Source organism: Ciconia boyciana, chromosome 14 (assembly GCF_034638445.1).
Source record: "Ciconia boyciana chromosome 14, ASM3463844v1, whole genome shotgun sequence".
Classification (NCBI taxonomy): domain Eukaryota; kingdom Metazoa; phylum Chordata; class Aves; order Ciconiiformes; family Ciconiidae; genus Ciconia; species Ciconia boyciana.
In genome coordinates this window covers 7,844,308-7,870,443 of record NC_132947.1, presented here as the reverse complement: position 1 = coordinate 7,870,443, position 26,136 = coordinate 7,844,308, and the positions used below count along the sequence as shown (strand labels likewise).

Genomic DNA, 26,136 nt, shown 5'->3' with positions numbered 1-26,136 from the left:
GGATTTAACACATTCCTGAATACTAGGGCTAGCCTGGATTGAAGGAATGGCAAGAAGATTAATGGCACAAGAGGAGTTTGGCATCAAAGCTCTGCACTGCAGGGCTTAACTCCCCTGTACTTGCTAAGCCAGGATCCACCTCCCCGGGTTGGTCCTGCGCCAGGCAGTGCCCACCATACCCTCCCGCCGGGCGCTGGGCTTTGCAAATGGTTTCCCAGCTAAGGTGTGGTTATAGCATACAATCAAGCAACTTGGGGGTATCATAAAGCAGAATTTTTTCAGTGTTGAATTAAAGTAACTTGATTTTGTAGAACCTCAAGTTCAAGCCCTTTGAGGATATTAAGCAGAAGGATGAAAGTACCACAGCAATTTTTTTTACAAGAAGTTACCATGAAAGACAAGATTTCTGTAATGCTACAAAGACTTTATAAAAAACTATGGAAGACTATTTATAGAAAAAAAAATAGAAATCTTTATTTTACAAAATTGACTATTACCAAATTGACTAGAAAGATTCAGATAATGCACAAATTGCTTTACACATTGTAATATGGCTACATTTACATGTCTGAGTATAACAGCAGAGGAAAACAAACAAAAAACCTGCAGGAGACAGACCAACAGATGCTAAGAACTTGTATAATTTCAGAATGTAAAAAAATAAAAATAACCATTCATGGTTATATATAAAAACCTGTACTTGAAACTGCATCATTGGAAAAATACACTAGTGACCATAATAGCTAACGTACAGTATTACATGCAGGGCAGTGACAACTTTAACCTTTAGATACAGGTATTGAAATCTCCACAAGAAATAGACCTTTTTGAAATGTTTAGGATCCTTATATCCTGTGGTTCTTTGAAACATACATTTTATATTACTCATCTGATGAAGTAACTATCCTGTTAGGATAATCATCATTTAATAGTGGCAGAACCCATAGGATTCCAGTGATTCCATTTACGGATAAGGCCTTTCATGCAATAAAAGGCCACTAAGGTTTTACAATAAAGGTGTGATAAAATGGCTTGTTTGGGAGTTGGAGGCATGAAACACTCTATGGGTATGAGCAGAGTATGTGGCAGGCACAGTATTGCAACCGTCCAAATCAAAGTACTGTGCAGGCATGAGGAATAAATCCTGTTATATACCTTTGTCCCTATTTCCCTTTTGTTAAGGAAGTGAATAACATTAGGGAAAGCATACTTCTTTCATTATCCCAATTTTCAAGCCCTGTTGTTAGCATTATTACAGACTGCCATCTTACTTCTCAGTTTAATTCATGACATTGGTAATTTGGTAAGGACTAAGTGAATTTCTTTCGCTTAAGGTGACTTCTCAAAGCTCATCAACTCTGAGCTAATGGGACCAGTTCAGTCATGACTGTTGTTCCCCTAGGTGTCCTATATGATACCCACAAACTGGAAACCAGCCCTTTCCAAGCTAGCCTGTTGAACAGCTTGAGGCTATAATAATTTCACTGTGCACTAAGAAGAACTGTACATACACTCCACAGCTCATTATCAAGCTCTATCCTGTACAGTCCCTCAGCTGCACTAAATCAGTATATTTGCATAGGTATATGAACATGCATGGTATTTTTCTTTCCTTTTAACATTGCTAAGTACAGATGAACTAACTAACCACACTTTCCAATAAAACAGTATGGGAGCTTTTGTTGATACTATTTCTGGCTCAGGAATTGTTCAAGCGTGTGTGTTGCAGTTTCTCCACTGGTTACCATAGGCTTTGGCTTTCCCAGTCAATGTATATTTTTTCAGAGAAGGCAGCAGCAGCAGGGTTGTCATTTATTTTCTGCAAGCTGTACTAAAGAGAAAAAGAATCTATATAGTGATCGATTATTTAAAAGCAAATAGCACTGAACAAACTTCAGTTAAAGGAGTCAATGGAATTAATACCCCTACTCAAATTATGTTGGGTGATTTTTTTGTGTGGTGTTGGCCAGCAAAAAAATATCTTCCATAGCAGTTAAATGTCACTTGATTTCTAGTTTGTGGACTTAATTTGAGACCAAGGACCCAGTTTTCCAATTTAGATTTTCACACAAATAAGCTTTTTGTTAGCTTTTTTGTATAAGCTTGTGAGCAGAGGAAATCTTACATTCAATTTTTTTGAACCAAAAATGTATAATAAGTTGCAACATTGCACGACTATTTACAAATAGATATTTCTTTTCTTTGTCCTTCTGCCTAAAATAAAATTTTCTAATCTAAACTCTGTAGTGCCCTGGTGTACTGTTCCTTCACTAGGGCATTTTATTTTTAATCTGTACATTGATGCTCAAAATCAAATGCTATTTTTCAGGAAATATCTTCTAGAAATGCAGTAGAGAAGTTATGTTATAACAAAATAATGGCTATTATTTTCCCCAACAGTATATACATTTTGGTTTCCCCATTTCTGATCTGCATCATCTGCATCAGAAGACATGCTCTCTTGGAGTTTAAAACTAGACAGCTAACTTCAGAGCCATAGGCCATACAAAATTTGTCTTCTTAGCACATAGGATATTTTCTGTTAAAAGTAACGAAATGTGATGGCATTTAACAGATCTGACATTGTGAGAATAAAGCCTAGAAAAACATCTGTTCTCTTACACTGACAGTTCTATGAAAATTCTAAATGAGGTTCAAAGAAAAGTCTCATGTACTCAGGAGACCCTTATGCACATACCTTATCGTCTGTGAAATGCAATGGGAAGCTCCCGGCTGGGAATCAGTATTCCTGAATGGAGTGTTTCTACTGGTTTGTTGTCAGTTGCTACAATTTGGTATTTCCGAATGAGCTGAAACACAAACATTGCAGTTAGCATGCTTTGGCTTCTAGGTCTCCTGATTAGGTTAAATGTTGAACAACCAGGCATTGTGTACAGAATGCCGTTTTAGAGTATTTACCCAGCAAAGGGCCAAGTGAAGCTGTAGCTCTGCTACGCGGCGCCCAATGCACATCCTCTTCCCAATGCCAAATGGAACATGAGAAAAAGGATTTATTAAGTTCTTCTGAAACCAGCGCTCTGGTTTAAACTGAGTCGAGGCATTAAAGTACTCTTCATTGCAACCCAGGGCATGGCTATTTATCATTAGTACGGTCTATAAACAAAGCAATAGAGAGAGTCTCATTACAAATTGGCTTAGAGCTACCAAGTGAATCAGCTTGTTAATGGAAAAAAATAATGCAACAGTAAAGGCAAGGCAGTTTCTTCAGCAGATGTCATGTAATTCTCCAAAGATTAATTCAAACACAGAAAAGGTCATAGTTTCCTCAGAAAATCACTGGAAAGTTTGAAAAATTTTTTTGAAATAGCACACCAAAATATTTTTGTCTAAATTCAACAGCAGTGCAGGCAGGTATGGTTTTCAGTTTATGGGAATTCTTGGTGTGAATTTCTCATTCCTTATCCTGGGACTCATCCTTTGGCAAAGTCATTTTGAGACTGAAATATGACCAACTTCAGTGGTTTACAGGACAGTTAATCAATGACAAAATATTCTAATAAACTAGATTAATTGACTTACACCTTTGGGCAGTACATAATCTCCCAGAACCATTTCTGTGTCAATGGTGCGAGTGGTAAATGGCACTGAGGGTGTTAATCTGCAGTGAAAAGAACAAAATGGGTTAAATTTCCAGCATTTTTTCTTCCTGTATCTATCATAGTTTACCCTAAACAACAAGGTGAACAAAATTATATATACTAGAAAATTCTTTCTCCCTAGTACACACTAGCTGGTAAAAAACTTTGTCATAATTTTGCTTTTTGCAATTATTTGAGAATTTTACCTCATGGATTCTTTCAGACATGCTTTTAGGTAAGGCATATTCTTCAAGTTCTCAGCACTTGGACTCTCATTAGCAGCCAAAACACTCTGTATCTCCTGGAAAAGCTTCTGCTGAACATGTGGATTGCGTGAAATGTTATACAAAGCCCACAGTAAGCTATTGGCCGTCTGAAACAAACCAAAAAGAAACGTAAGACCTCCATTTGTAATGACAGAAACAAGAAGTTGCCAAAAGTTCAAAGCAACATTTACGGCTGGTCATTGCCTTATGGTATTTTGTAAACCTAAGGGATTATGAGCCATCTCAGTTGTTCTCTAGGAGTCACAAACAGAATAAAGAATCTAGTGATTTCAGGTAAAAATCCATTTACATTTAGGCCACCGAAGCACCTACAGGATTAGCTCACTCTCAGATGTTATGGAAGAAAGCAGGGAGTTGGAAGGATGCTAATTTTAACAAGCTCTTGGAAAGTCAGGTTTACCGTTTCAACTCCGGCAATCTGGAGCTCTGCGATGGCAGCATACAGCTCCTTCTTGGAAAGTTGTCCTCCAGAATAGATGTCACACAGGAAATCCTCCTGAGGGTTTGCACAGTGTTTTTCCAGTCGACAGTCAATTGAGTGCTTGGCTGAGGAGGGAGGAGCAGGAGGTAATTAATGGAAAATCACTAAAAATACTATAAAAATAAAAGCAAAAATACATCTTACATGCAGGATTTTGAAAGAGGATACCAAGCTGTGCTCTTTTTTCAAGTGATGAGCATTATACTGAATAAATAATGGTATTTTAACTTTTTAAACAAAGAACTCAGTCACAAAAATCACTTCTGAACAGAAAGACCTCCTGCAAACTATTAGGAATTCTGCTTTCTTAAATTAGGAAAGGAAATCAGTGAAGTGTTGAGTGAAATATTTAGCAAACAGAAATACAAGTGTGTAAAATTTATTAGGTTGAATTTTCAAAGGGGATCAAGGTGTTAAAAAAATCAAAGAGACTTAGCAGTCAGACTCCCTGAGGGGAAACTTAAGCCTTTGACTTACTAGGGGAAGGCAAAAATAGATGCCAAATTTCTACATGCTATTTTTTTTTTTAAATACAGAGAACTAGATTTTGCCCACCCTTTCTCATGAATATCCCAATTGTTAAGACCAGTTCCTAGCAAGGAGCTATTCAAGTCAAGTGAAGGTGTCAAACTGTTTTTTCTGAACAAAACTGGTTTAAAGTGTCTTTCCTAAAACCTATAAACTAAGAAGCAATAAAATAAGTGCACGTGTGGCTGGCATGACCAAAACTCCTGAAGTATCAAGTACTGAAATACCTAAGAGAAATATATCACAGCATTACAATCATCCAAGTGCCAAAACCTTTCTTAATCTTTAGCCATAACTGCCACTGTCTAGCAAAATACTGAAAAACATAAACTTAACTTCATATCTGAGTTAGAGTAATTTTTGTAACTTTGAAGGTCAATTAATCTTAAATAGACAGAAAATGTTGTCAAAAAGACAAACTGTACCTTATGATTTAAATTAAAACTTACAACTATATTCCAGGTTGTTCAGAAAACCTATCATTTCTTTTTTTAGCAAACAGGCTTTTGTTGCATGTAAAAGTCTTGTTTCTCAAGAAGAAAACTCCCTTTGAGGTCCCTTTGAGGAAGGTCCCTTTTCTCACTCGTATACCTTGCCTTTAAAGAGATTATACACTTTCTGGCTATTTACTTTTATGACAGATTAAAGTGGACGCATGATGTTGCTGGCTCCCAAATTTCTGGGGCTTCCCTGGGGATTGGGTATTGCCCCACAACCAGAGCTAAGTGTTAGTCATAAGGAGACAGTGCTCCTATGCTTGGAATAGGTTTGTGGTTAGCTGCAGCAAAGGTGTCTCCATCTGTGCTGAAGGTAGCAATTAACAGCAGCATAGGGCAGTAGGAAGCATGAAGAAAGTTAATTCCACCAAGTAGGAAATAGAGTAGAAGGGAAAGGAGAGAAATCGTGTTTAAAAAAATAACCTGTTTTAAAAATGTCATCCCATGCTTTAGTATGAGCTTGCCAGACTTTTGTGTTCAGACCCTTGTGAAGTTCCACGGGGGTCACCATCATCATTCCAAAAGTAGCCATCATCTGTGATAGGGAAAGAGTTTTTGAAATCTTTCTTTATTCTATCTACTTGCAATCTGTGAACAAAATTAGACTGTAAAGTAGGAGGCCATTTTCAGGAAGTCTAGATTCTGGCAGATTTTCCATCCTGACATCCTGGTTGATTGGGTCTCAACCTACTTAGACTGTATCTGGCTAAAAATGAGGGACAGCCAGTGGAGAATAGGAGGCTTCTCCAGTAGGTGATTCATCCTATCTATTTTAGGCACCTGTTTTAGAATGGGACAAGCCACCCTTTGGCAGTGCCTCTCTCTCCCTTGACAACGGATGGAGCTAAAAAACTAGGCTAGGCTAGATGCCTATCTTTTAGATGGCTAAAATTAGGCAGATATATATCACTGGAGTCCAAGTTGCAGCAAGATGCACAGCAGGTGTGCTTGCAGGAATGACTAACCTCCAAATCCAGTGTATTTGCATAATCCCACACAACTCCAAGAGTCCCACCCAACTAACAGCAGTGTTGCACAACAGGTGTCTCAGAGGGAGAGGAAAGTTAACCAACCAACCTGACAACTCTATTTCCAGGAGTATCCTGATGTCCATACAGCATTTCCCCCCTACATCTTTAGGCATTTCATAAATGGGACAGTCAGACTAGCACTGCACATATGTGTTGCCTTGGATGTGCAAGGCTGCCAATACAACATGTAGCACAGAAGCTGGAGCTTCTTTTTTCAGGTGACCCACTTAAACTGCTACACTCTCATTAGTAGTAGGGGTAGAAAACCACGACAGCCCCAGTAAAGACCCTTCCATACCGTTTTTACAGCCTTGATGAAGTTCAAACTTTCTTCTTCTACATCCTGCTGTAGGAGACCAAATCTCTTTCCATACAGCACCAGGCAGATACCTGTTGTTAAGCAATATTATCATTAAATGATATAAACAAAAGGGTGCATGGTGCCCACCATTTATTGTCAAGGAATGGCTTGGATTATCCTTCTGAAAAATGGTCTCTGTTCTATGATACACACCTGTGAGAACAGCACTTCAAAACACCTTCTGCGTGTTTGCCTCAGACCCAAGTAGCAGTATATCTAGCTAAGGTGCCCTTACAGTAGCACTTTCTTCACAAATAAGAATCACCACTGATCCCCTCACGAGCAGCAGATCATTCTGCCAAGCAGGGCTGGCATATTTGGCAAGTAAGCTATTCGGCAAAGCTACTGAAGAGAACTGAGTCACAGGAAAACAGGACCTAAGGAGGCCATCTAGTCCAGCATCTCCTAGCCCTTTCCACAGCCAGAAACCACTTGCAAACACTGGCAGCATCCCACACTCCACCAGCGTCCACCTCTTTCCACTTGCTCTTTTTTTTTTCCCCCCAAAGCTGTCACTTCCTATTTCTCCCTTCCCAAAAGCAGCCATCACCACTGACAGTGGAAAAAACGCATTTAAAACATTTTCAGGAACTCAGTACACAGGTTGCTGAGATGAGCCAGCCGAGAGCAGGACAGGCCTGGCAGAGCTTGTTCAGTTACGCACTATACCCGACCATCCCTCCTTGTTAGGCACCGCGGATGCAGTTTCTTCTGCCCTACGTCATTCCTGGCAGATGGTTCCTTAATGTACTCTGAAAGGTTTCTAAAGATGGAGGCTCCTGTCTTGGTAACTTATTTCAGTGCTTCTCAATCCCAATATAAACATTTTAAATGGGATTTTCCAACCCTTGTCTACAATCAACACTTCTTCACTGTTACAGGATCATTTCATTGATCTTGTGCTGCTGGTAATTAACAAGTATCAGATGGACAAAAATGGTCATGTGCTCTCTGATCCCACTCTAGATAAATGCACTGTGATTCCCTCAAGTTTTGGATTTATAAGTCACTATTTTTGATTTTTTTTACAAGCCACATCGATAAACAGACAGGAGAGTTTGTATAGCTGCTGCTGAATTTTGCACATGCATTGGTAGTCCTCTGGTTTTTCTGCAACCCACTTTCCATGATATTGTAGCTATAGGTTGGAAATAATCAGCCTACACATTCACCACTGATCGTACTTTAACTGAAATGCCATGGCAGGTACAAAATGCATACCATTCTCAGGCAAAAAACAACTTACTTTCAAATGACCATTTGTTGAATTCTGAATAGACATCTTCCATTTGTCCATTGTGGTTACAAACATCATCTATTCTGTGCATAAAGTCCTCCAGGACCTAAGCGGTGGAGAGAAGAGGGAGAAAAGAAGGCAATAAAATGACATCAACTAATACAAATCCTGTGTAAGTTAGCATTTCGACTGTCTTTTAAATAGGTAACTATCTCCCACAAGAGAGGAATACTTATGTTTCCTGTTATTTGAACAAGACTCAATTTCCCCTTGTGTTAACGTATGTTTGGATTTTACATGACTCTCATGCTAGTACTGCTTGTACTTCAGTGAACTGAGCTTTCCTCCACAGGGATGAAATGCTTCAGTCTGACGCTGGGATAATACTGGAGTTTCACAATAAAGAGGATTAAGCTGTTTATCACAGATGCTCCTCAAACTCAATGAGGAGCACAGATGTTAAAGAGGGAGGTGTTCCCTGACAGGAGGAACATCAGAATGAAGCAGTAAAGGCAAAAAACACTGAATGCAAGAAAAGTAAGCAAAAACTCTGTTTGCAGGAGCCCGTATCATTGTGGAATCATCTTATTGTTCTGTGGAGGCAGACAATCTCAACTACAGGTTTCTGTGTGGTCTCACTTTTGGTCAGACCCTAATAGTCAGTTTGTACTTACTATTCCCTGAATGATTTCAGAGTATTAACTCCTGGTTTTACCACCGGAGAGCAGATCAAGAGCTCTCCAGGTACGCCTGGTCACTTGATCTGCTTTTATTTCCAGGTTTCCAGGGAACAGGGGAGAGAGAGAGAATTTCTCAAAGCGCAGTACCTCATTGATTGTGGTGTCCAGTTTCGCAACTTCCCTGGGTTTCATTAATTTCTTTTGAAAGGCACTTCTTACCCGCTGCCAGTCCTTTCCTTCCCTAGATTGAGTTAAAAACAGCGAGGTTGAAAAGAGAAAGGCTTAAAGAAGAACGAAAGACGAAAAAACCCCAAGCCCGCGGCATGTGCAGCAAGACATCGCCGGGCGCCGCCGCGCCTTCGTCGCACCGGCGGGCGCAAACCGGCCGCCGCCGCCCCTTCTCGGGGACAGGGGATGAGACCCGCTCCGGGCGGCAGCGCCGGGCGGCAGCTCCGGCACAGCCGCCCCGCGGGAGCGGAGCCCGGGGAGACCGGCCCGGTCCCCGCGGAGCCGGGCGCGGCAGGTTGGCAGGCGGCGGCCGCCCGCCCGCCCGCAGCATCCATCCCCGGGGGGCCTCAGAAAGCCCGCCCGCACCGGCTCCCCCCCCGCCGCGGGGAGCAACCGGCCCTCCCTGCACCTCCCCGGGGCCGCCCGGCTGCTGCGGCTGCCACTTACAGGATCAGCAGCCCGTAGCCCTCGTCGCGATAGTCCCGATAGGCTTTCCAGGGCTTGATCTCCAGGCGCTGGGGGCAGGCGCTCTCCCGGCGGTACAGGCCTTCCAGGAGGCAGGGGGCTGCGATGTGCACCGAGTCGAAAGCCCCCAGCTTCATGCGGAAAATCTTGCCAAACCGCCTGTGGTACCCAGCCTGCGGGCGCAGAAGAGACCCCCCCCGGTGAGTGCGAGGCGCGCCCCTGCCTGCCCCGCCGCAGCATCCCCATCCCTCCGCCCGCCTCACCAGCGTCTCATGCTGCCGCTTGAGCCCCCCCTTCCAGAGGACGTCGGGCAGGCTGCCCATCAGCGGCCAGCTGGGGGGGCCGGGCAGGGCGGCCAGGGGGTGCCCGCGGCCCCCCGGAGCGGGGGCCGCCGCCGGCCGCAGGGCGCAGAGGGAGGAGGCGAGTAACCGCTGCGCGGGGGCTCCGCGCCCGGCGGGGCTCATCGCGGCGCGGCCGCAGGTGAGGGCGTGGTGCCGGAGGAAGATGCTGCAGCCTCCCATGGCCGCGCTGCCAGACACCCACCCGCATATATGTATATATATAGCAGCCGGGAGGCTCGCTGGACTTTCATCGGGGGCCAATGGGAGCCCTGGGTGGGGTGAGGTGGGGCCGGCTGGCCCGGCCCGGCCCGGCCCGGCCCGGGGAGGCTGCGGGGCAAGTGGTTCACGAAAGGGCTCAGGCGAGGCAGGAGGGCACCGCGCCAGCGCCGTCCGCGCCTCCGCCCGCGGAGCTTCCCGGGGGCTGCCGCGGCTCCGCACCCCGCGGCGCGGGCGGCGAGCGGGAGGCAGGGGCGGGCAGCGGCCAGCGCGGCGGGCAGGGGCACCCGCTCCCTGGCGAAGCTGCCTGGCGTTCCCGCGAACCGTCTCCTAAAGCAATTTCTCTCTCTCTCTTTTTTTTCTTATGAATTCGGCTTTTTAGGGGGGCGAGGCGGCCAGGGCGCATCCGCATGAAGCGTGGGGGGGCTGTGGTGTTCATGCTGCAACGCACAGGTGGCTGAAGAGTTCAGTCTGCCTTCACTGTTTGCCCTTTGAAATGATGGAGTAAAAAATGCAGGGAGCTGAGGAATAACAAGTTTTGGTGGGTGGTTGCTCTTACCCTATCAGGCTGACTAACCACCTATTTATGAAAAGGGCATGTGAGTGCATCACCAGAGCAGGCAAAATTCCCTTCGCTGTTAGTGTTGGCAGCCACTAAATTCTGACAAAAATCAGTTATTGCCATGAGTCTTTTAATCGGAAACTGCACAGTAACCCTCAGAGAGGGCCAAAGGTTTTCATGCTCAGTGAAGGCAGGAGAGGTGCTAGCACAGATAAAGCAGCTCAGGTCACCTGGGTACTTGGCTCCCTGTCCTCTCCTTGCAAGAGAAGTCAGACAGGCTGTGGATCTTGCTGCAAGACAAAAAGCTACCTGTAAACCAGAGGATTTCCCGGAAAGACAGGTATGCTACAACGAGGACTTGATTTTCTCCTACCCCACACTACCGTTTTTCATCTTTCCCAAGTTGCGTTTTGTGACTCAGCTCTAATCCCCTTTATTTAAGTGTCTGCCAGTAAGATGCAGCGTGTGCAGATAGATGGGTGTGTTAGACAAGGGACAAGCAGAGGAATAATCAGAAGATGGGTTTGACACAGAACCTGAGACCCATAAAGGCACATGTCTCAAAGTCAAATTAATAACAATAAAAAGACCAAGGTAGCAGTGATCAATACAGAGAAAAATGTATGAAAGCATGACATCTCACTGCTGACTCCTTCTGTGATTTTTGTACGTCCTTCCCAATCCTGCCCCTCTATTTCAGTGATTTTCTTCTATGGGATCATACTACGTGGGCCACAAGATCAGAGCACTTTCTAGGCAGGCTTTAAAATAAAAGCTGGTTCAAAGGTTTGCAAACTTTTTTTAGGGAAACACCACGTAAAGTTGATATTCTTGTGATTTGTTTTCTTTGAAGCAGTTCTACTGAAAACGCATCTTGCTGTCCTTGTAGACTGAGTGCAGTTCGGGCTTTGTTCAATGATAAGTTCTTCTGAGAAACCAGACAAGAAGAGACAACTTGTGTGCCCTGTGGACACCTGTCTATTCAAGGAATCAAAATGAACTCATTTGGAGGGTCACAGCTTAGTGCCTGTGAAACGATCTCTTTAGAAGAGTCTGGAATAGGCAAGATGACTAAACTGGGCACAGGTCAATTTTTCCACGTTTGTCGCTGCTATGGGGAAGTGACCACCCTGTTAATACGAAATCTCCTCTATTAAGCTGTTTTTAAATTACAGAATGGAAAAGGTTTTATTTAACTTCTGTGGTCATGATGTAACTCTCTGGCAGGGAAGCTAGTATTTTTGTAGCTCAGCTAGGCCTGGAGCTGAGAGAGCTAATGATTGCCTCAATTTCTGGTAAAGTGCAGTTCTAAGGGCATTTTCAGCCTTCACTTCTTCCTCCCCTCCCTTTTAAGAGATCTCAAAAACAAGCCTTTAATTTTCAGCAAGACCTTTTCTTGTGACCTTTAGAACATATCAAGGGTTATCTTAAAACAACAGTAGTGACAGGGTTCTTGAACCAAATTTTGGGGGCATATCCTCACAGGAGTAGCACTCCACTGAGGCACCTGTAACAGTGAAGATGTGACCACTGTCCCACAGATGTCTATCCACAAGACTTCCCAATATTTTCTAATAATTGTAACAGCTAATGACAACTGTGAGTGAAAAGCCCTCTTCACTTCTGTACTATGGCAAGGAGTATTTTTAGGTCAAGGACCTGGAAATATCTGAAGATCAAAACTAAATAGCTTATGATACATATTCTTCTATGCTTCTCTTTTGTTACAGAAAAAAATGTGTTTTGATTTCTGCAGTCTCAGATGTCAGGAGAGAATGTTCCTTGAAAAATGACCTGCCGGTGTGATGCTTCTGTAGAAGATCTGATGGGGACTGTTGTAGAGGTACAGAAAGGCTGTTATCGCAGCATATCTTTTTCATCACTAAAATATTTCATCAGTACCTGAAGTCCAAGTTTTAGAGCTGCTTCCTAAGCAGAAGTAATTGCTAGTCCTACCTCTTGGGAAACAATAGTAACCTAGTCTTTAAATAAATCTTGGAAATCCCATTAAGCTAAGAACTCCTCACCAGGACTTAAGAGACTGAGGTGTGCTTGGAAATCTCATTGAAACCCAACAGCTGAACTTCCAGTGTATTGTAAAACATATTGAAAGCATTGAGCTCCTGCGAAGTGAACTGAGTGCTTTCCATATAGCGCATTTAAAATACACTAAATATTACCAAAATAACTCCTCAGTGGGAAAGAGCTTTAGAGTGGTAGTGGATTTTCTTTCTTAATACCTGTAATTCCAGGCGGTTTGTTTTGTGACATACTACACAATCCCTGTCTCCTGACCTCTACTCTTTCTCCTTGTTGGAAAAAGCTTTTTGCTATTTTGGCCCTAAAATGCTTTTGAAGTCTCCTGCATTTTCTAAAATGCTACAACATAAAAGTGCTATAGGAGAATGGGTAGACTACACAAGGAGAATCTCTGTCACAGGCAAGGTATTTCACAATGCTGGGGAAGACAAACTGAATGCAACTTCTAAACTCTAGTGTCAAAACACAAAGTTGTTATTCCAGGTTTTTGCTCATGTTTGTTTATGCAGTTTTAATTGTCTGTCTCTTTCCAGCTGAGGATCTTAGAGTTTTGTAAATATTGATGAATTTAGCCTCAGCTTAGGAAATGGGAAAGTACAGTAATTCCCATTCTACAGAAAAGAAACTGAAATCTATTTGAAACTTGAGATCTCAAAGTTGTTATATAGACACTCCCTGTAAAATGAAAGCAAAAGAAATCTTTATTATATTTTTGCTCAAACACTAGCTTTTTAACACTAAACTCTTCTGATCTCACTGCATACTAGATGAGTACACTCCTACAAGATGACAGTAGCAGTGTGGAAATAAAGGTCTGCTGAGCAAACTGAGACCAAGGTAATCCTTAGAGAGGGATCTAGAAAAACAGAAAGGTAGATGAACAGCTCAAACTCCACCAGCCAAGGAATCTTCTAGCTGGCCATGACCTGTTTCAGATATCTACCTCTGCAATAAACATTGCAACATTCAACTACTGAAGGAGTCTCTAATTAAGTAAGTACACGGTTCAAGAAAATTAAGAGATTTCTTGACTTAAATTAAGCATAGTTAATGTTTACTTAAAAAAAAGTTGAACCATCTTTTCTGTGAGTATTTATTATCTGCTTTACATGAAAAAAGCAAGGCTCCATGCATACTTCATTCTTTAGCAAGGTTAAGCTTACAGGGGAATAAGTCAGGGAGAAAGTGGTGACCATAGACCAAGAAATTGAGGTCCATGACACGATGATATGACAGTCAGCTTGGAAATACTCAGGACTTGACTGGCTCTTCCCTTTTCTTCTGATAACTGGAACTACTCTCTGGGCTTTTTCAGTTTCTTGTCTCTTTTAGCAATCTTGTCCTCCCTGAGCAGGGAAGGGAGTTGTAGCAAAGGATTTGTGCATTAGGATGCTGTGAGAATGAGTTACTGTCTCAGGCTAAATTTTTCTCTTTGGACAGAACTGACAGAAGTCTAGAAGGTTTCTTCACCTTCCACACAGCACTGTGGAAGGCACATTTAGTTTAAGAAGCAGTAGTATTTAGGAATCTGTCAGAATATTTCATTTTTCAAAGCATATGGTTCATGTTCAGGAAGTAGGAATTTCTCTAGTGAATATTGTGCCATGGAAGGTGATACTGGAAGTCCTGGTTTCCTTTTACTAGTCTTAAACACTTCCAGGGGGAAATTGAGGGAATTCAGAGTGAACTGAATCCCTCAGGATGGCCCAGAGTAGCTACTGGAATAATAATTTTGTGACTGAGCAATAACTGCGGGTGGATACCTTCATACTAAGCTAGTATAGGACAAGCCCTGTTGCTTCGCTCAGCCTTGTTTCTCCCAGATGTCCATAACCCATCTTTTTCCTGTTGACACCCATCCTGTCCTCCTCTGTTTTGCAATTACTGATAGGCTTAATGTACAATCTAACTATATTTTACATTTGTCCCAATGAGTAGGGATGTAATTTGGTTATTTACTTGCAAAAGAATTATGTATGTTTATGACTGTGTAAAAATATGTGTTAATTTATTGCTGATGTTATCAGCATAACGTGATGTTATGCAAAGAAAATCTTAGAGAACACAAAAATGTATAATGTAAATAGTATTTTCCTCACCACTTGAACAGAGTGACTTACCCTTTTTTATGTTGCCTAATGATCCATGACATGTAAGCACTGTGCCTTTAGATCTAGTCTTTATTGCAACATTTTAGTTTAGCAGTATCAGCAAAGGCCTGTAATTATATAGATTCCATAAATTACCATTAAACTTCTTTATTTTTTGTGGTGGGTGTTAGTGACTTTAGATAATGTATCTAAGAATCAAGCTAGCTTGCATCCACTTCAGGTTAGACCTGCAGACAGATACGCAATATCTAGATACCTATCTTTATTAACTGATCCTAAAGGTATAGAGGGCAGGGAGGTCCTAGGAAGTATTAGGAAGAACTGTGAAGGATTCCGCCTAAAGTCTAAAGAAGCATTTGGGTAGTCAAGTTTTGCCCAAGATTCAGGACAAAGAAATCAGTTAGTTTGCCATGTCACCTGGAGACATGGAGTGTTAGATCTCTATACAGTTCAAAATGTAGGTCCTCAGGCATCCCAAATCCAAAAGGCACCTAAATTCCTTGGGTTTGATGTATTTATGTTTCCAGCTGTAAAAATCCCTAACAGCTTGCATCTCTGCCAAAATGAATGTGCAGCTATCTGCGTTCTGAGACAGTAATTCTTGTTGATTTTTCCCCATTGGGAAATTAATCTTGATTTTAGCTCTGCTTACAGAAACAGTTTACTTAAGAGCAATCATGTGTATTAATTTTTATGTGCAATTATACATTTAACCTTGCGCTAAGACATTTTACATGTGCAGTTGCCTTGTTCACGTGCAGTTAATGCGCAAAGTAGCACTTGTGTTACGGTACTGAAAAATTATGAAAACATTTTCAGTTCTAGTGGTATTAATAAATCTACAATGTAAGTAAGTGACCAAAAACTGTTTGCCAAAAGCAAGGAAAGCTTTCAGAAGCAGGAAATGTTGAGTATCTCTTTAATTCAAACAACACTCGAAATCTAAAATAAAGATCTATGTTTATGAATCTGAAGCTTTTAGTTGTGTGACTGTCTTAATTGCCTGGAAAAATAGCTGTTATATGACTTCTTGAGAGAATCTGCTAAAGGTGGTTATACAAACACTTGAATCAGACTCAAACTCATGCAATTTACTGGATTTGTTGATTAAGCCTGTAACGTTTGCACAGACTACTTTACTTTCGGTCTGATGGATGTGTTTCTGCTGAGGTAAAACTGACCTCATACCAAGTCTTTTGAAAGCAAACAGATGCTTGTTAGTTGCTAAGATTTTGAATGCTCTATTTCTACGAGACACTACTAGGTAGTTTGTCAAAGAAAAGACAATAATAATATTGCTCTTGCACATTTTTCTTACATTAATCTTATAATAATAAATATTTATCTTATTGTTCCTGCACTGACATGTTGTTATAAATCTCATAAAGCATAATTGTGTGAATAAAGCCTTTTGTGTTATTTTTGTATTATACTGTATTATATTTCTAGAATTAGAGTTGCACAGACACTAATATCTGGTCTCTAAATTCCTCTGAAATACCAAGATAATAGGTGATGCTCTCATGACGTTAGCATGTTGAACTCTTGCCACTATGCGAGAAAGATGGTTTAGGAGGTTAAGTTAGTGACCCTGAGCCAGTACAGAACTCAGAGCCCCAACCAGCTGTTAGCAGCTTCTATGCCGTTTGCAGCTAATGCCTTCTGAATGATATACAACACCATGGCTATGACCATTTGCAAGTGTTCAGAGAGGAGTGCTAGTTATTAGTATTATCATCATCTTACCCATGATTACAGTTTGGTAATAATATTTGATCTCTACATTTCCCAGAAATGGCAAATAAATAGGAGATTTTTAATATTTTTTACTGACTGTTATGGAGCACTGCTGTTTCATCCCAGGGAGGGTGTGTGTGAAACAGTCCTTGCCTGCAGCCTTTAGAGTATTTTCTGATGAAAGGTCTAATAGATACGTAAAAGATACTATTAATCCAGCAGTACTTCTCTAAATCCACAAAGAGATGAGTTTGAACTTTAACTAGTGAATTGCTGTGAACTGAGTGCATTTTGCTTCTGTTGTCTTCATTAGAGCCATAAGAAAATATGAAAACTCTATCTCCCTTTACCACTAGTCAGCCAAAAGGCACTTGGGCTATGCTTTGCTGAACTCACTACCCTCTGGGCCACATCCTGGTTACTCCTATTTATTGCTTTTGGAAGGATTAGAGCAGACTGCATCAGTAGTTCATCAGATAAAGCCTTTGCCTGAAATCCTGCTGTTGATTTCAGTTCAAATGCCTGGCCACAGACCTCTCTAGGGAAGAGTTTAGTTTCCTCAGATGTATGACTACTGAATGCAACTATTGCCCTTGGGAAAACATTTAATATATTTATTGCTCTATTTGGTAAAGTATCAAATGAGCACATCTGATACCCCTTGAGGAAAACTCTTATCCAAAAGTCCCCCATGCCAAAAAAAAAAAAAAAAAAAGACCAACTTGTGCAGATTAAAAAATGCTGAGTAACACTACAGACAGGGCACGTTACTGATAGACTTGCTATGAGTTTAGAACCGGCCTCCAGATTCAGTGGCAAATACATTTGTAATGCTTTAAGATAAAAGAATCCAACAGGGTGATGGTTAAGGAGGGAACAGGACTCTATTACCTCCTTATGTGTATTTTTCAAGAAGTACATACTGACTTTTGAAACTGGTTGAAACTGGCATTGACAGTGCTGCTCTTAGAAAGGAAATTACTTCTACCTATACAGGTGTAACTGAAGACCTAATTTCAGGTAGTTTGTGAGCAGTTCATATTGAAGATGAACCACAAAAGTGAAAAAAGAGCAAGACTGTCGCTGCAGTTGTAGGCCCTGTAGAGAGACTTTCAGTACGGGCCACAAAAAGTTCCCAGTAAGCTGAGAGATGTTCCACCACTAGAAACATTTCTAGAACGGGATGGATTGTGGAGTAACAGAAATACATGGCTAATATTTTGGACCCTGGTATATTCCGTGTTGATATTGAGATGCCAAGTAGTGGTAAGGAAGGGCAGAGCTGCAGAGATAGCTCTTACCTTTTATTTTAAATAAAACCAGCATGAGGCAACAACTGTTCTGCTGGGACAGAATTATGGGATTATAAAGCACTATGTTTACAGAATATCCTGTCCACAAAGGTGGAGTAAGGTCTTCTACTGTGCTTAACCATAAAGGGATTTCCCAGCAAAAGGGAATCTCCAGCTTCCATCTCAGGCACAAACAGTCAGCAGAAACTCCCCTTGGCTTCATGGGTTCAGCTGACACTGCAGAACTATCTGCAAAGCACTTGTCCTGGTTTTGGCTGGGATAGAGTTAATTTTCTTTATAGTAGCTGGTATAGTGCTGTGTTTTGGATTTAGGATGAGAATAATATTGATAACACGCTGATGTTTTGATTGTTGCTAAGTGGTGTTCGCACTGGTCAAGGCCTTTTCAGCTTCCCATGCTCTGCCAGGTGCACAAGGAGCTGGGAGGGGGCACAGCTGGGACAGCTGACCCCAACTGGCCCAAGGGCTATTCCACACCATAGGGCGTCATGCTCAGTATATAAAGCTGGGGAAGAGGAAGAAAGAGGGGGACATTTGGAGTGATGGCGTTTGTCTTCCCAAGTCACCGTTAGGCGTGATGGAGCCCTGCTTTCCTGGAGATGGCTGAACACCTGCCTGCCCATGGGAAGGAGTGAATGAATTCCTTGCTTTGCTTTGCTTGTGTGTGTGGCTTTTGCTTTACCTGGTGATCGGTCTTTATCTCAACCCATTACTTGGCAGATTCTCTCCCCCATCCCACTGAGGGGGAGTGAGCGAGCAGCTGTGTGGGGCTTACTTGCTGGCTGGGGTTAAATGATGACAGCACTACAGCAAGGGAAAAGAGAAGTTTCCCTCACAGAAGGTAAAGCTTATTGGGATGACTTGCAGAAGGGACCTAATGCAATTTAATAACTCTAATGCTGGATATATCTGAACATAGAGGAGGGCCTGAATGATGAAATGGTGATGTTGCTTTTGACTATCAGGAGGGATTTTCTTTCTTTGAAAGAATGAGGTTAGAAATCCGAGAAAATGCCTTCCCTTCCTCAGACCACAAAAGAATAAAAACTAAGGGGGATTTGTCCTATAAATACTTAAGACTTGTATCATTAAGAGCTGGCATGTCTTTTTGGAAAAGAACACCCTTAGAAGGGGATATTTTTTTCTTCAACCTGCATTCCTCCCGCAATGCTGGTACGAGAAAGGCAGACACACGCATTCTGACATAAGGGCCTTTATACCACAATAAGTCACGTTGTCTAATATTGGAAATGCCATGCTACTGCTAGCTCTGCGCCTACATGATATGGAAGCTGTACACCTTTAGTATACTGGCACAATTAATATAGTACAACTTTGTGTGGCTTTTGCTAATAGCGATCCACTTCATAAAGGCTAAATCTAGATAAACCGACCACTTTGTCTCCATTAAGTTTTCTCCATTTCTAATGCATCTTGTATTAACAAACATTGTTGATGTGTGGGTGTTTCAAGATGCTCAAAGACTGAGAAAGAGCTCTGTGTAACTTCAGGGAAAAGGGTAAAGAGTTTGGTAATTCAAAACAACTCACTTAGGCAGGAAAGAGCATGGGAAGACTCTTTCCCACTGAGCTGTATTGCAAAAGGCTACAGCAAGTAACATGAAATGAAAATGTGAAAAAGAACCACAAAGGAGACGGAAGGTGAAGGGCGTGGAGATTATACACACCATGGAAGGGATCCCACCAAAGTGCAATGTGAAGCTAACCACACTTGCAACAACAACGAGGACCAGTACAAGAAAGAGCAAGTTGTCCTTTTATGCAACTGAAAGAGAAATGAGGTCACTGAGTTCAATGAGTTTATCTTACTCCACCACTAGATGTTTGCACTCGTGCACTGTTTTCACTTTTATTTACATAAGAAAGGTCTACAGTAAGTTACTCTTGGCAACATGCTCACACCACAAATCTTGCCTGAGCATGTGGGAGAAAAAGATTTATTTCCAAAGCCTTCAAGTCATCAAATTCTTATGAAATCCACTCCTTTTCTCTTGAAGGAAATTACATTGGCTCGGACCTAACATGTATTATTCAGTTAATCCACCCGTGGAAATAACCATGGTTTAGACTATATCCTTTCATAGTAGGATCTTTAAGAAGAGAGAAGATAGCTGACTTAGGCAAGAGTAGGAGAATGGCCAGACAGATGAGAGTTTGTTCTCTGAGAAAAAGAATTAGGATTATGTTTTTACATAAAATAATAATAACATAGTTCTCCAGGGAGAACTTCTGTGATTAATTTTTTCCCTCAGTGGGAAACAAGTAAAAATTATGCACCAAAATAAAATGTAACAGTCAGCCTGACGGTCACTCAAAATATTTTCTTTTCTATTCTGTTTTTTCTACTAGTTTGTAACAGGAGTTTTGAAATGAACAGTCATTCTGAACTGAAAAAGACAGAACTTTTTAGTTCAGTAAATATCCATTATAGAATATTTTGATAGTTCTGAACTTTTTCCCCCTCAACTAATGTTTAAGCTAGAATCCTGCTGCAATCTTTCCCACAAGTAGTTGTGACTTTCTTACATTTATTCAGCAAAAAGCAGTTACTGAAAGAGAGCTCCCAAACCAGCTCTACTATGAAATAAAGCTGAACACCGTTGGTGTAGGCTCCATCTCCCTAAGTAATAAAGCAGGAACCCAAACTTTTCATTCTCACACGCAGTAGGGCTGCTATACTGTTTCCATCTATGATGGACAAAGTCAAGGCAGAGAGAGAATGGTGTTAGTGTATGTTCTAAGACTTGAATGGAGCATGCCATATTTCAGCTCTTCCTAATAAGGCCTAATTGCAGGAAATTAATAGGAAACTTTTCAAATATACACCCATTCTTCTGTTGGGTGTTGTCTTCTATTGTTCTCCCCAGATCCCCTTTGGAATGGACTTTTATGAGCTATCGTGGAGCACGGATTCTCCTGCAGCTGCAGGACTGGATTCTCCCTCAGCAACAAGGGGTTCTAACAAAAGCAAACACTAGCACTCGGTTCCACTGATTGTTCCTCTATTTTTCATTAAAATGGTCATTGGATAACAGCCAGAGTTATTTATGGTTCAGCCGTTAGGAGGGGGGCGGGAGACGTGAATTTGGATGCCATCAGACAGCAGGGGAGTGTACATCAGCCACCCGTATCATGAACAAGTGTTCGAAGAACAAGAGCATTGCCTGCAATCAGGGTATTAGGCTGTTTAAAGCATAGCTTGAGAAAGAAAGGTTATAAATTTTGCCTTCAGGAAATGGTTTTGATCTTTGGACTCCAAACTGGTGGAGGCAATTCTCAGCAGCTCTGAGAAAAGGTTCAGCAGTTTTGGCTGCCTGGGACTGAATGTGCTGACCCTAGACAGCTCCTTGGTCACAGCACTGTCTGGTTTTCTTTCTGGAGATGCAAACTCTCCCCAGACACTGCTCAGTGAGCTGCAGACTCTAACCTAGCTTTCCAAATTCCTTTCCAAAGCCAGACACTTTAAAAGCACACCGTCCAGGGCGCTGGACTCTCCGTACCCAGGTACTTTCTTTGGGTCTAACTCTAATGACTTTCAACTGCAGTTCACAGGAGGGCATAGCAGAAAGATGAATCACAGCAAAACACCTGAAGGTATTTTCAAACATCTTTCTGAATCTTACACTGCAGGCTTGTTCCCATCCCCATTTGACACTGGCACGACAGCATATTGCTCAGAAATCTTTGTAGCTGAGGTGTATTTAAATTTTTGAAAGCTCATGGGTACCGGAGATGCTGCTCGTTCTTCAAGAAGGTCTTGGCAGACCCAAGAAGAGCCAGTCACAGAGTCTCAAGGAGCTTCAGCCACTGTTGCCAGCAGCAGTGGCTAGGCCAGCCTCCGCCAGTGTGAATGCCTTCAGAAATCCTGTCAGTTTTGCGCCCTCGCGTCGCTTAACATCCACGTGTGCCCGTCCACCAAGGCCACAGGCTTTTGGATCACGGGCCTTGCACCCACTGCAGCTGAGCGTCAGGAACACGCAATGCCAGGCCTCTCCCCCGCGGTTGTGAAATGTTACGATGCCCTGGTTTGGGTTTTCTTTTTGTTTTGTAGCTGTGAGAAGCTAAATAAACTCAAGCATGTGGAGGCAATTATGTAGTGTAAATGCCAGCTACCCCTGTTTCTGTTTAGAAGTTGTCAACCAGCCTTTCCAGAAAAATATTTATTTTTGCTTAATAAGTCCCTCCGCAATGATTTGAACTTGAAGGCCTCTTCCACCTCCGTTTCCAGAAAGGCGGCTGGCGAGGGCTGGGGACAGCTCGGAGCAGTCCCTGGCCCCAGCCTCAGGCTGGGCACGGCCCGCCCGCCCCCTGCTCCCCGCTCAGGGGCCGTCCTCCCTCAGGAGGCGCCTTGCACCCGCCCTGCTGCTGCGGCACCGACCCGGGCCCTGCCCGGGCGCTCGCGGCGGCAGCACCGAGCGGGCGGGAAGCCGCGGCCCAGGCCCCATCTCGTGGCGCCACCTGGCGGCGGCGCTGGCAGCCCGCACCACAGCCCTCTTTTGTCGGCGCAGGGGCGGAGTCGGGTCTCTTCCCCTTTAAGCAGGACGTACCAAGCGCTGCGGGGATGGGCTGAGGTTTACCGTGTGCCCTGTGGCGCCTCCGGGCAGCCCGCCGGACTGGGGGCGGTGAGGAGAGGGAGAAGCCCTCTCAGAGCCGCCCAGGGTCGCCGGGATGCTCAGGGTCGCCGGGCGCTTTCCCTCGTCTTCCTATGCCCTTCCCTGTGGGGAGGGTGAATAGTTCAGTCCTACCAACATGGCCGCCACCATGAAGAAAGCGGTGAGTGTGGGAGGAGGGCATGGCGGGGCTTTTTCCCTTCCCGGCTTCTCCTTCTGCTGGGGGCTCTCCCCGGGGAGGGCGCAGCTCCTCTGCTCCCTCCTGGGGCGGGCGGGCCGGGCCCTCTGGCCGTTGGGGGTCGCCGTCTTTGGGTGCTGGGGCGGCGCGGCCATGTCGTCTCAGCGCTGTCTCCCGCCGCCTCCCACCCCTTGCTCCGGCTCCCCCGAGGTGCCTTCCCTCGTTCACGCAGCCCCCCGGGCGGCAGCCCTGTGCGGGGCCGGAGGGGGGGACGGCCTCTTTCCTTAGGCCGCTGCCGGGTCAGGCCCGCTCCGGGTTAGGCCCTGCCGAAAATGCCCCGGTCGCTTGTCAGTGGATTAAGGTCCTGGCGTTGTTATCTTGGCTCTATGGAAATCGCTTATCGCGCCGTCAACTGTGCGAGTGCGGATTTGGTTACGCTGACGTTACCGAGTCTGTGCCGGTGCATTTTGTTCTAAACCGGCAAAAGCTCTTTCTGGCTGCACAAACTGCCTGTAAATGGAGGACACCCAGCCCGTGTCCAGCAGCGAGCGGGTCGCCTGCGGCAGCCCCTGCCGCCACCTCCGCAGGTCAGTCACGGAAAGTCTGCACGGTTCGGTGGGTTTCAGATTTCTTGTAGCACTGTGACACATCACAGCTAACCAATTAGCATAAAATGATATTGCTGACCGATTCCATCCACATGTTATGCTGTACCCGGCAGTAGGTCTTGGAGCAGAGGTGTCCGGTTCAACTGCCAGTGCTGTCAAGGAAACAACCTTTGGCATTAGGATGCCATGGGTAGCTGGTGTTTTCATTGGATGTTACTAGGGTCTCTGCCCAGCTAAATGTGGGTATTGCTGATGTCCTTGAGGAGACGTTTTAAGGAATCAAGTGTATAAGCAGAATGTAGTGGTTGTAAGACTATTTTTCAGAAGTTTTATAGGAGTCATCTTGTAGTGAGATTCAAGTTAATGTAAGAAATGAAGTCTTCATTTTGACCTCTCCTTCTTGCAGGCTGCAGAAGATGTCAATGTTACTTTTGAAGATCAACAGAAAATTAACAAGTTTGCAAGAAATACTAGCAGGATCACGGAGCTGAAAGAAGAAATAGAAGTGAAAAAGGTATATTTGCTTCAAATATCATTTATTCTTCATTGCTCTGAATTAATTTTCAGCTGTAACACAGAAAATGGGACCTGTGGATTACTGTAAGTAATGCTTTGGTTCTAATATGGGATTTCTGATACTTGGAAAATAGCCAGAGAATGTTAAAGTGGAAAAAGAAGTCATGAGAAATAAAGGCCACTAGTATATTTCTGCATGCAGTTCTTAGAACTCCTTAGTTGTCATATATGAAGCATTGTCTATATATAATGGCTGTTTGTAGTGTTCTTAAAATTTCCTGCACAAGACTGTTCATATTTATTTTTTCTTGAACCAGTAAGGCAGTTGTTTGTTGCGTTCTTCTTCAGATGTGTTGACAGAGATTGTAGTTATGAGCATAGAGGCTTTCTTTTGCTAGGCTGAAGAGGATACATCATTCTAATTTTCTTTTTTAGTATTAATTCACTTTTCTTCAACATCGGTCATAGCACTTTCAAATAAGTTTTACTGAGTTTTTAAAAATGCTAGTACTGTTGCAAAATGTTTTCTATAATTACTTTGCCTGATATGTATATTGTAAAAACGTTGCCTTTTTATGTTGATGTTCCGTTGATGGCTTAAGGTGTTGGGACTCTAAGCAATCCTACTTTTGCAATATAGTAATTAACATTTGCTGTCTTATTTATTATTTTCTTCTGTTCTCTAGCTAAATTAAAAAAATCCTGTATAAGAGCATATCAGATACTAGTGAAATTTGAATCCGCTGTATTTTCCTTGTCTAGATAGTTAATTATCCTATTAATGACAGATAATGAGTATGGACTAGAAATGTCTACTGGTACAGCTCCATTGAATTTAATACTTATACTAAATTGCAGCTCTGGAACTGTTCTATGAAACATGTCGATATCATGTTGGCAGGTAGGATTTTTGCCCAAAATGTGGGCTCACTGAGTTAATTATTCAACAGTGATAACATGACAATGTATCCATTGAAATAATTTACCTAGTACAAAGTGACCACCTTTCTTATGTCATGGTAAATAGAAACAACTTCAGAATTTGGAAGATGCTTGTGATGACATCATGATGCTTGATGATGGTGATTCACTTCTGATACCCTACCAAATTGGAGATGTCTTCATTAGTCATTCCCAAGAAGAGACACAAGAGATGCTGGAGGAGGCAAAGGTTTGTCTGGGCAAAAGGGAGCTCCTTTACTGTACTGGCTGTTGTAGTGTGATGAGCATTGGAATGGGATGATCTATCTGTTCATCCTTTGAACCTTTTACTTTCTAAAGTTCATGTTTGATTTATGATTTGAGGAGGGGGATGTGCGTGCACAGTAGGTCATAACTGGCATGTCAGTATACAGAGTTATGCTAGCCTGTGTTTGGCCCTGTAATAAGTCTTACAGCCTGACTTGGCAAAAAGTTGGCAAAGAGGTACCTCTTTATTGTTTATATGTTGCTGATAAATATGACTCCGTTTGTTTTACTTAACTAGTTGATTTTTTTCTTTTTCAGAAAAGTTTACAAGAAGAAATTGAAGTGTTAGAATCCCGAGTGGAATCAATTCAGAGGGTGTTATCTGACTTGAAAGTTCAGCTCTATGCAAAGTTCGGAAATAACATAAATCTTGAGGCTGAGGACAGTTAAAGGTTTTCTAAATATACCGTACAACTCTTCCTTGTTTTATTAAATGTTTTGGTAATATTGTTTTACAATTTACATTTAAAAAAGATCCACCACTTTCTTTTCCTTTTTTTTTGTTTACTTTTCTGTCTTGGGTTCCATCTATTTAATGAGAGCTTTCTTATTTTGGTTATTGCAGTTATTTATTTGTTCAGGAAAGCATTAGCTTCATACTGTTGGTAAAGCATCAAGATTGGAATATTTGCATTGTTTATTAAAGTAATAAAGTCAGGCACATATTGTAGTTTCCTTGGTCTTGTTTTCCACTCATGAAAATACTTAAGTATAAAAACAATAGAAATGGGAAATTTTTGATTTGCACTGTAATGGCTGTTGGATAAAAGTTTCCCTGTAATATATAGGGCGTGATCTCACATTGAGCTGTAATGCTATTTAGCTGTCTTCAGCAGCCCTCCTGGAAATACTAAATCTATCCTTTGTCTTTCAATCTTGGCTCAGATAGCATAAACACTGTTAGCTCAGTGCACAACGTGGCAACAAGTTGACAGGGGAGAAAGGAGGGCTCTTTAAAGCTCACGTTGGTATTGAAGAAAAGCTTTTAGAGTCACAGTCATATTCAGTCATTTAGTACTTTGTATTTGGGAATCACAAAAGATGCTGTAACTCAGAATGGTGAGTCTTAACTTCTTCTAATTTTCCTGAACAATCATTTTCTAAGTACACATTTATATACCAAATTAATATCAGAATTGTTCATGGATGATGTTGCTATGTCAGCATCAATCCCTGGAACTATGTATCCATCACTGTGTGGAGTTGAATGTAATTTTTAAATGTCTTAATTTGCTGACTCCT

General features: G+C 42.5%; 2 protein-coding genes across 3 annotated transcripts; one reads left to right on the top strand and one right to left on the bottom strand.

Annotated features, from left to right (window-relative positions):
• Nucleotides 1-454: 454 nt before the first annotated feature.
• On the bottom strand, nucleotides 455-9,915 carry CYP24A1 (cytochrome P450 family 24 subfamily A member 1). 2 transcript variants are annotated; one of them, XM_072879091.1, is made up of 12 exons: nucleotides 9,658-9,915; nucleotides 9,377-9,567; nucleotides 8,849-8,942; nucleotides 8,031-8,127; nucleotides 6,722-6,813; nucleotides 5,816-5,927; nucleotides 4,287-4,432; nucleotides 3,806-3,972; nucleotides 3,541-3,619; nucleotides 2,920-3,114; nucleotides 2,699-2,810; nucleotides 455-1,826 (listed from the first exon to the last, which is right to left on the bottom strand). In XM_072879091.1, exons 1-11 carry the CDS (start codon nucleotides 9,913-9,915, stop codon nucleotides 2,700-2,702), a joined length of 1,542 nt encoding a protein of 513 aa, XP_072735192.1. In that variant the 3' UTR covers nucleotides 455-1,826; nucleotide 2,699. The 2 variants fall into 2 exon arrangements, with proteins under 2 accessions (XP_072735192.1, XP_072735191.1); XM_072879090.1 differs by having other exon boundaries at nucleotides 456-1,831.
• A 12,342-nt stretch (nucleotides 9,916-22,257) lies between these two features.
• PFDN4 (prefoldin subunit 4) lies at nucleotides 22,258-25,564 on the top strand. Its single transcript, XM_072879227.1, has 4 exons — nucleotides 22,258-22,507; nucleotides 23,537-23,644; nucleotides 24,674-24,817; nucleotides 25,153-25,564. The coding sequence occupies exons 1-4, from the start codon at nucleotides 22,484-22,486 to the stop codon at nucleotides 25,282-25,284; spliced, it is 408 nt and encodes a 135-aa protein (XP_072735328.1). The 5' UTR covers nucleotides 22,258-22,483; the 3' UTR covers nucleotides 25,285-25,564.
• Nucleotides 25,565-26,136: the final 572 nt, after the last annotated feature.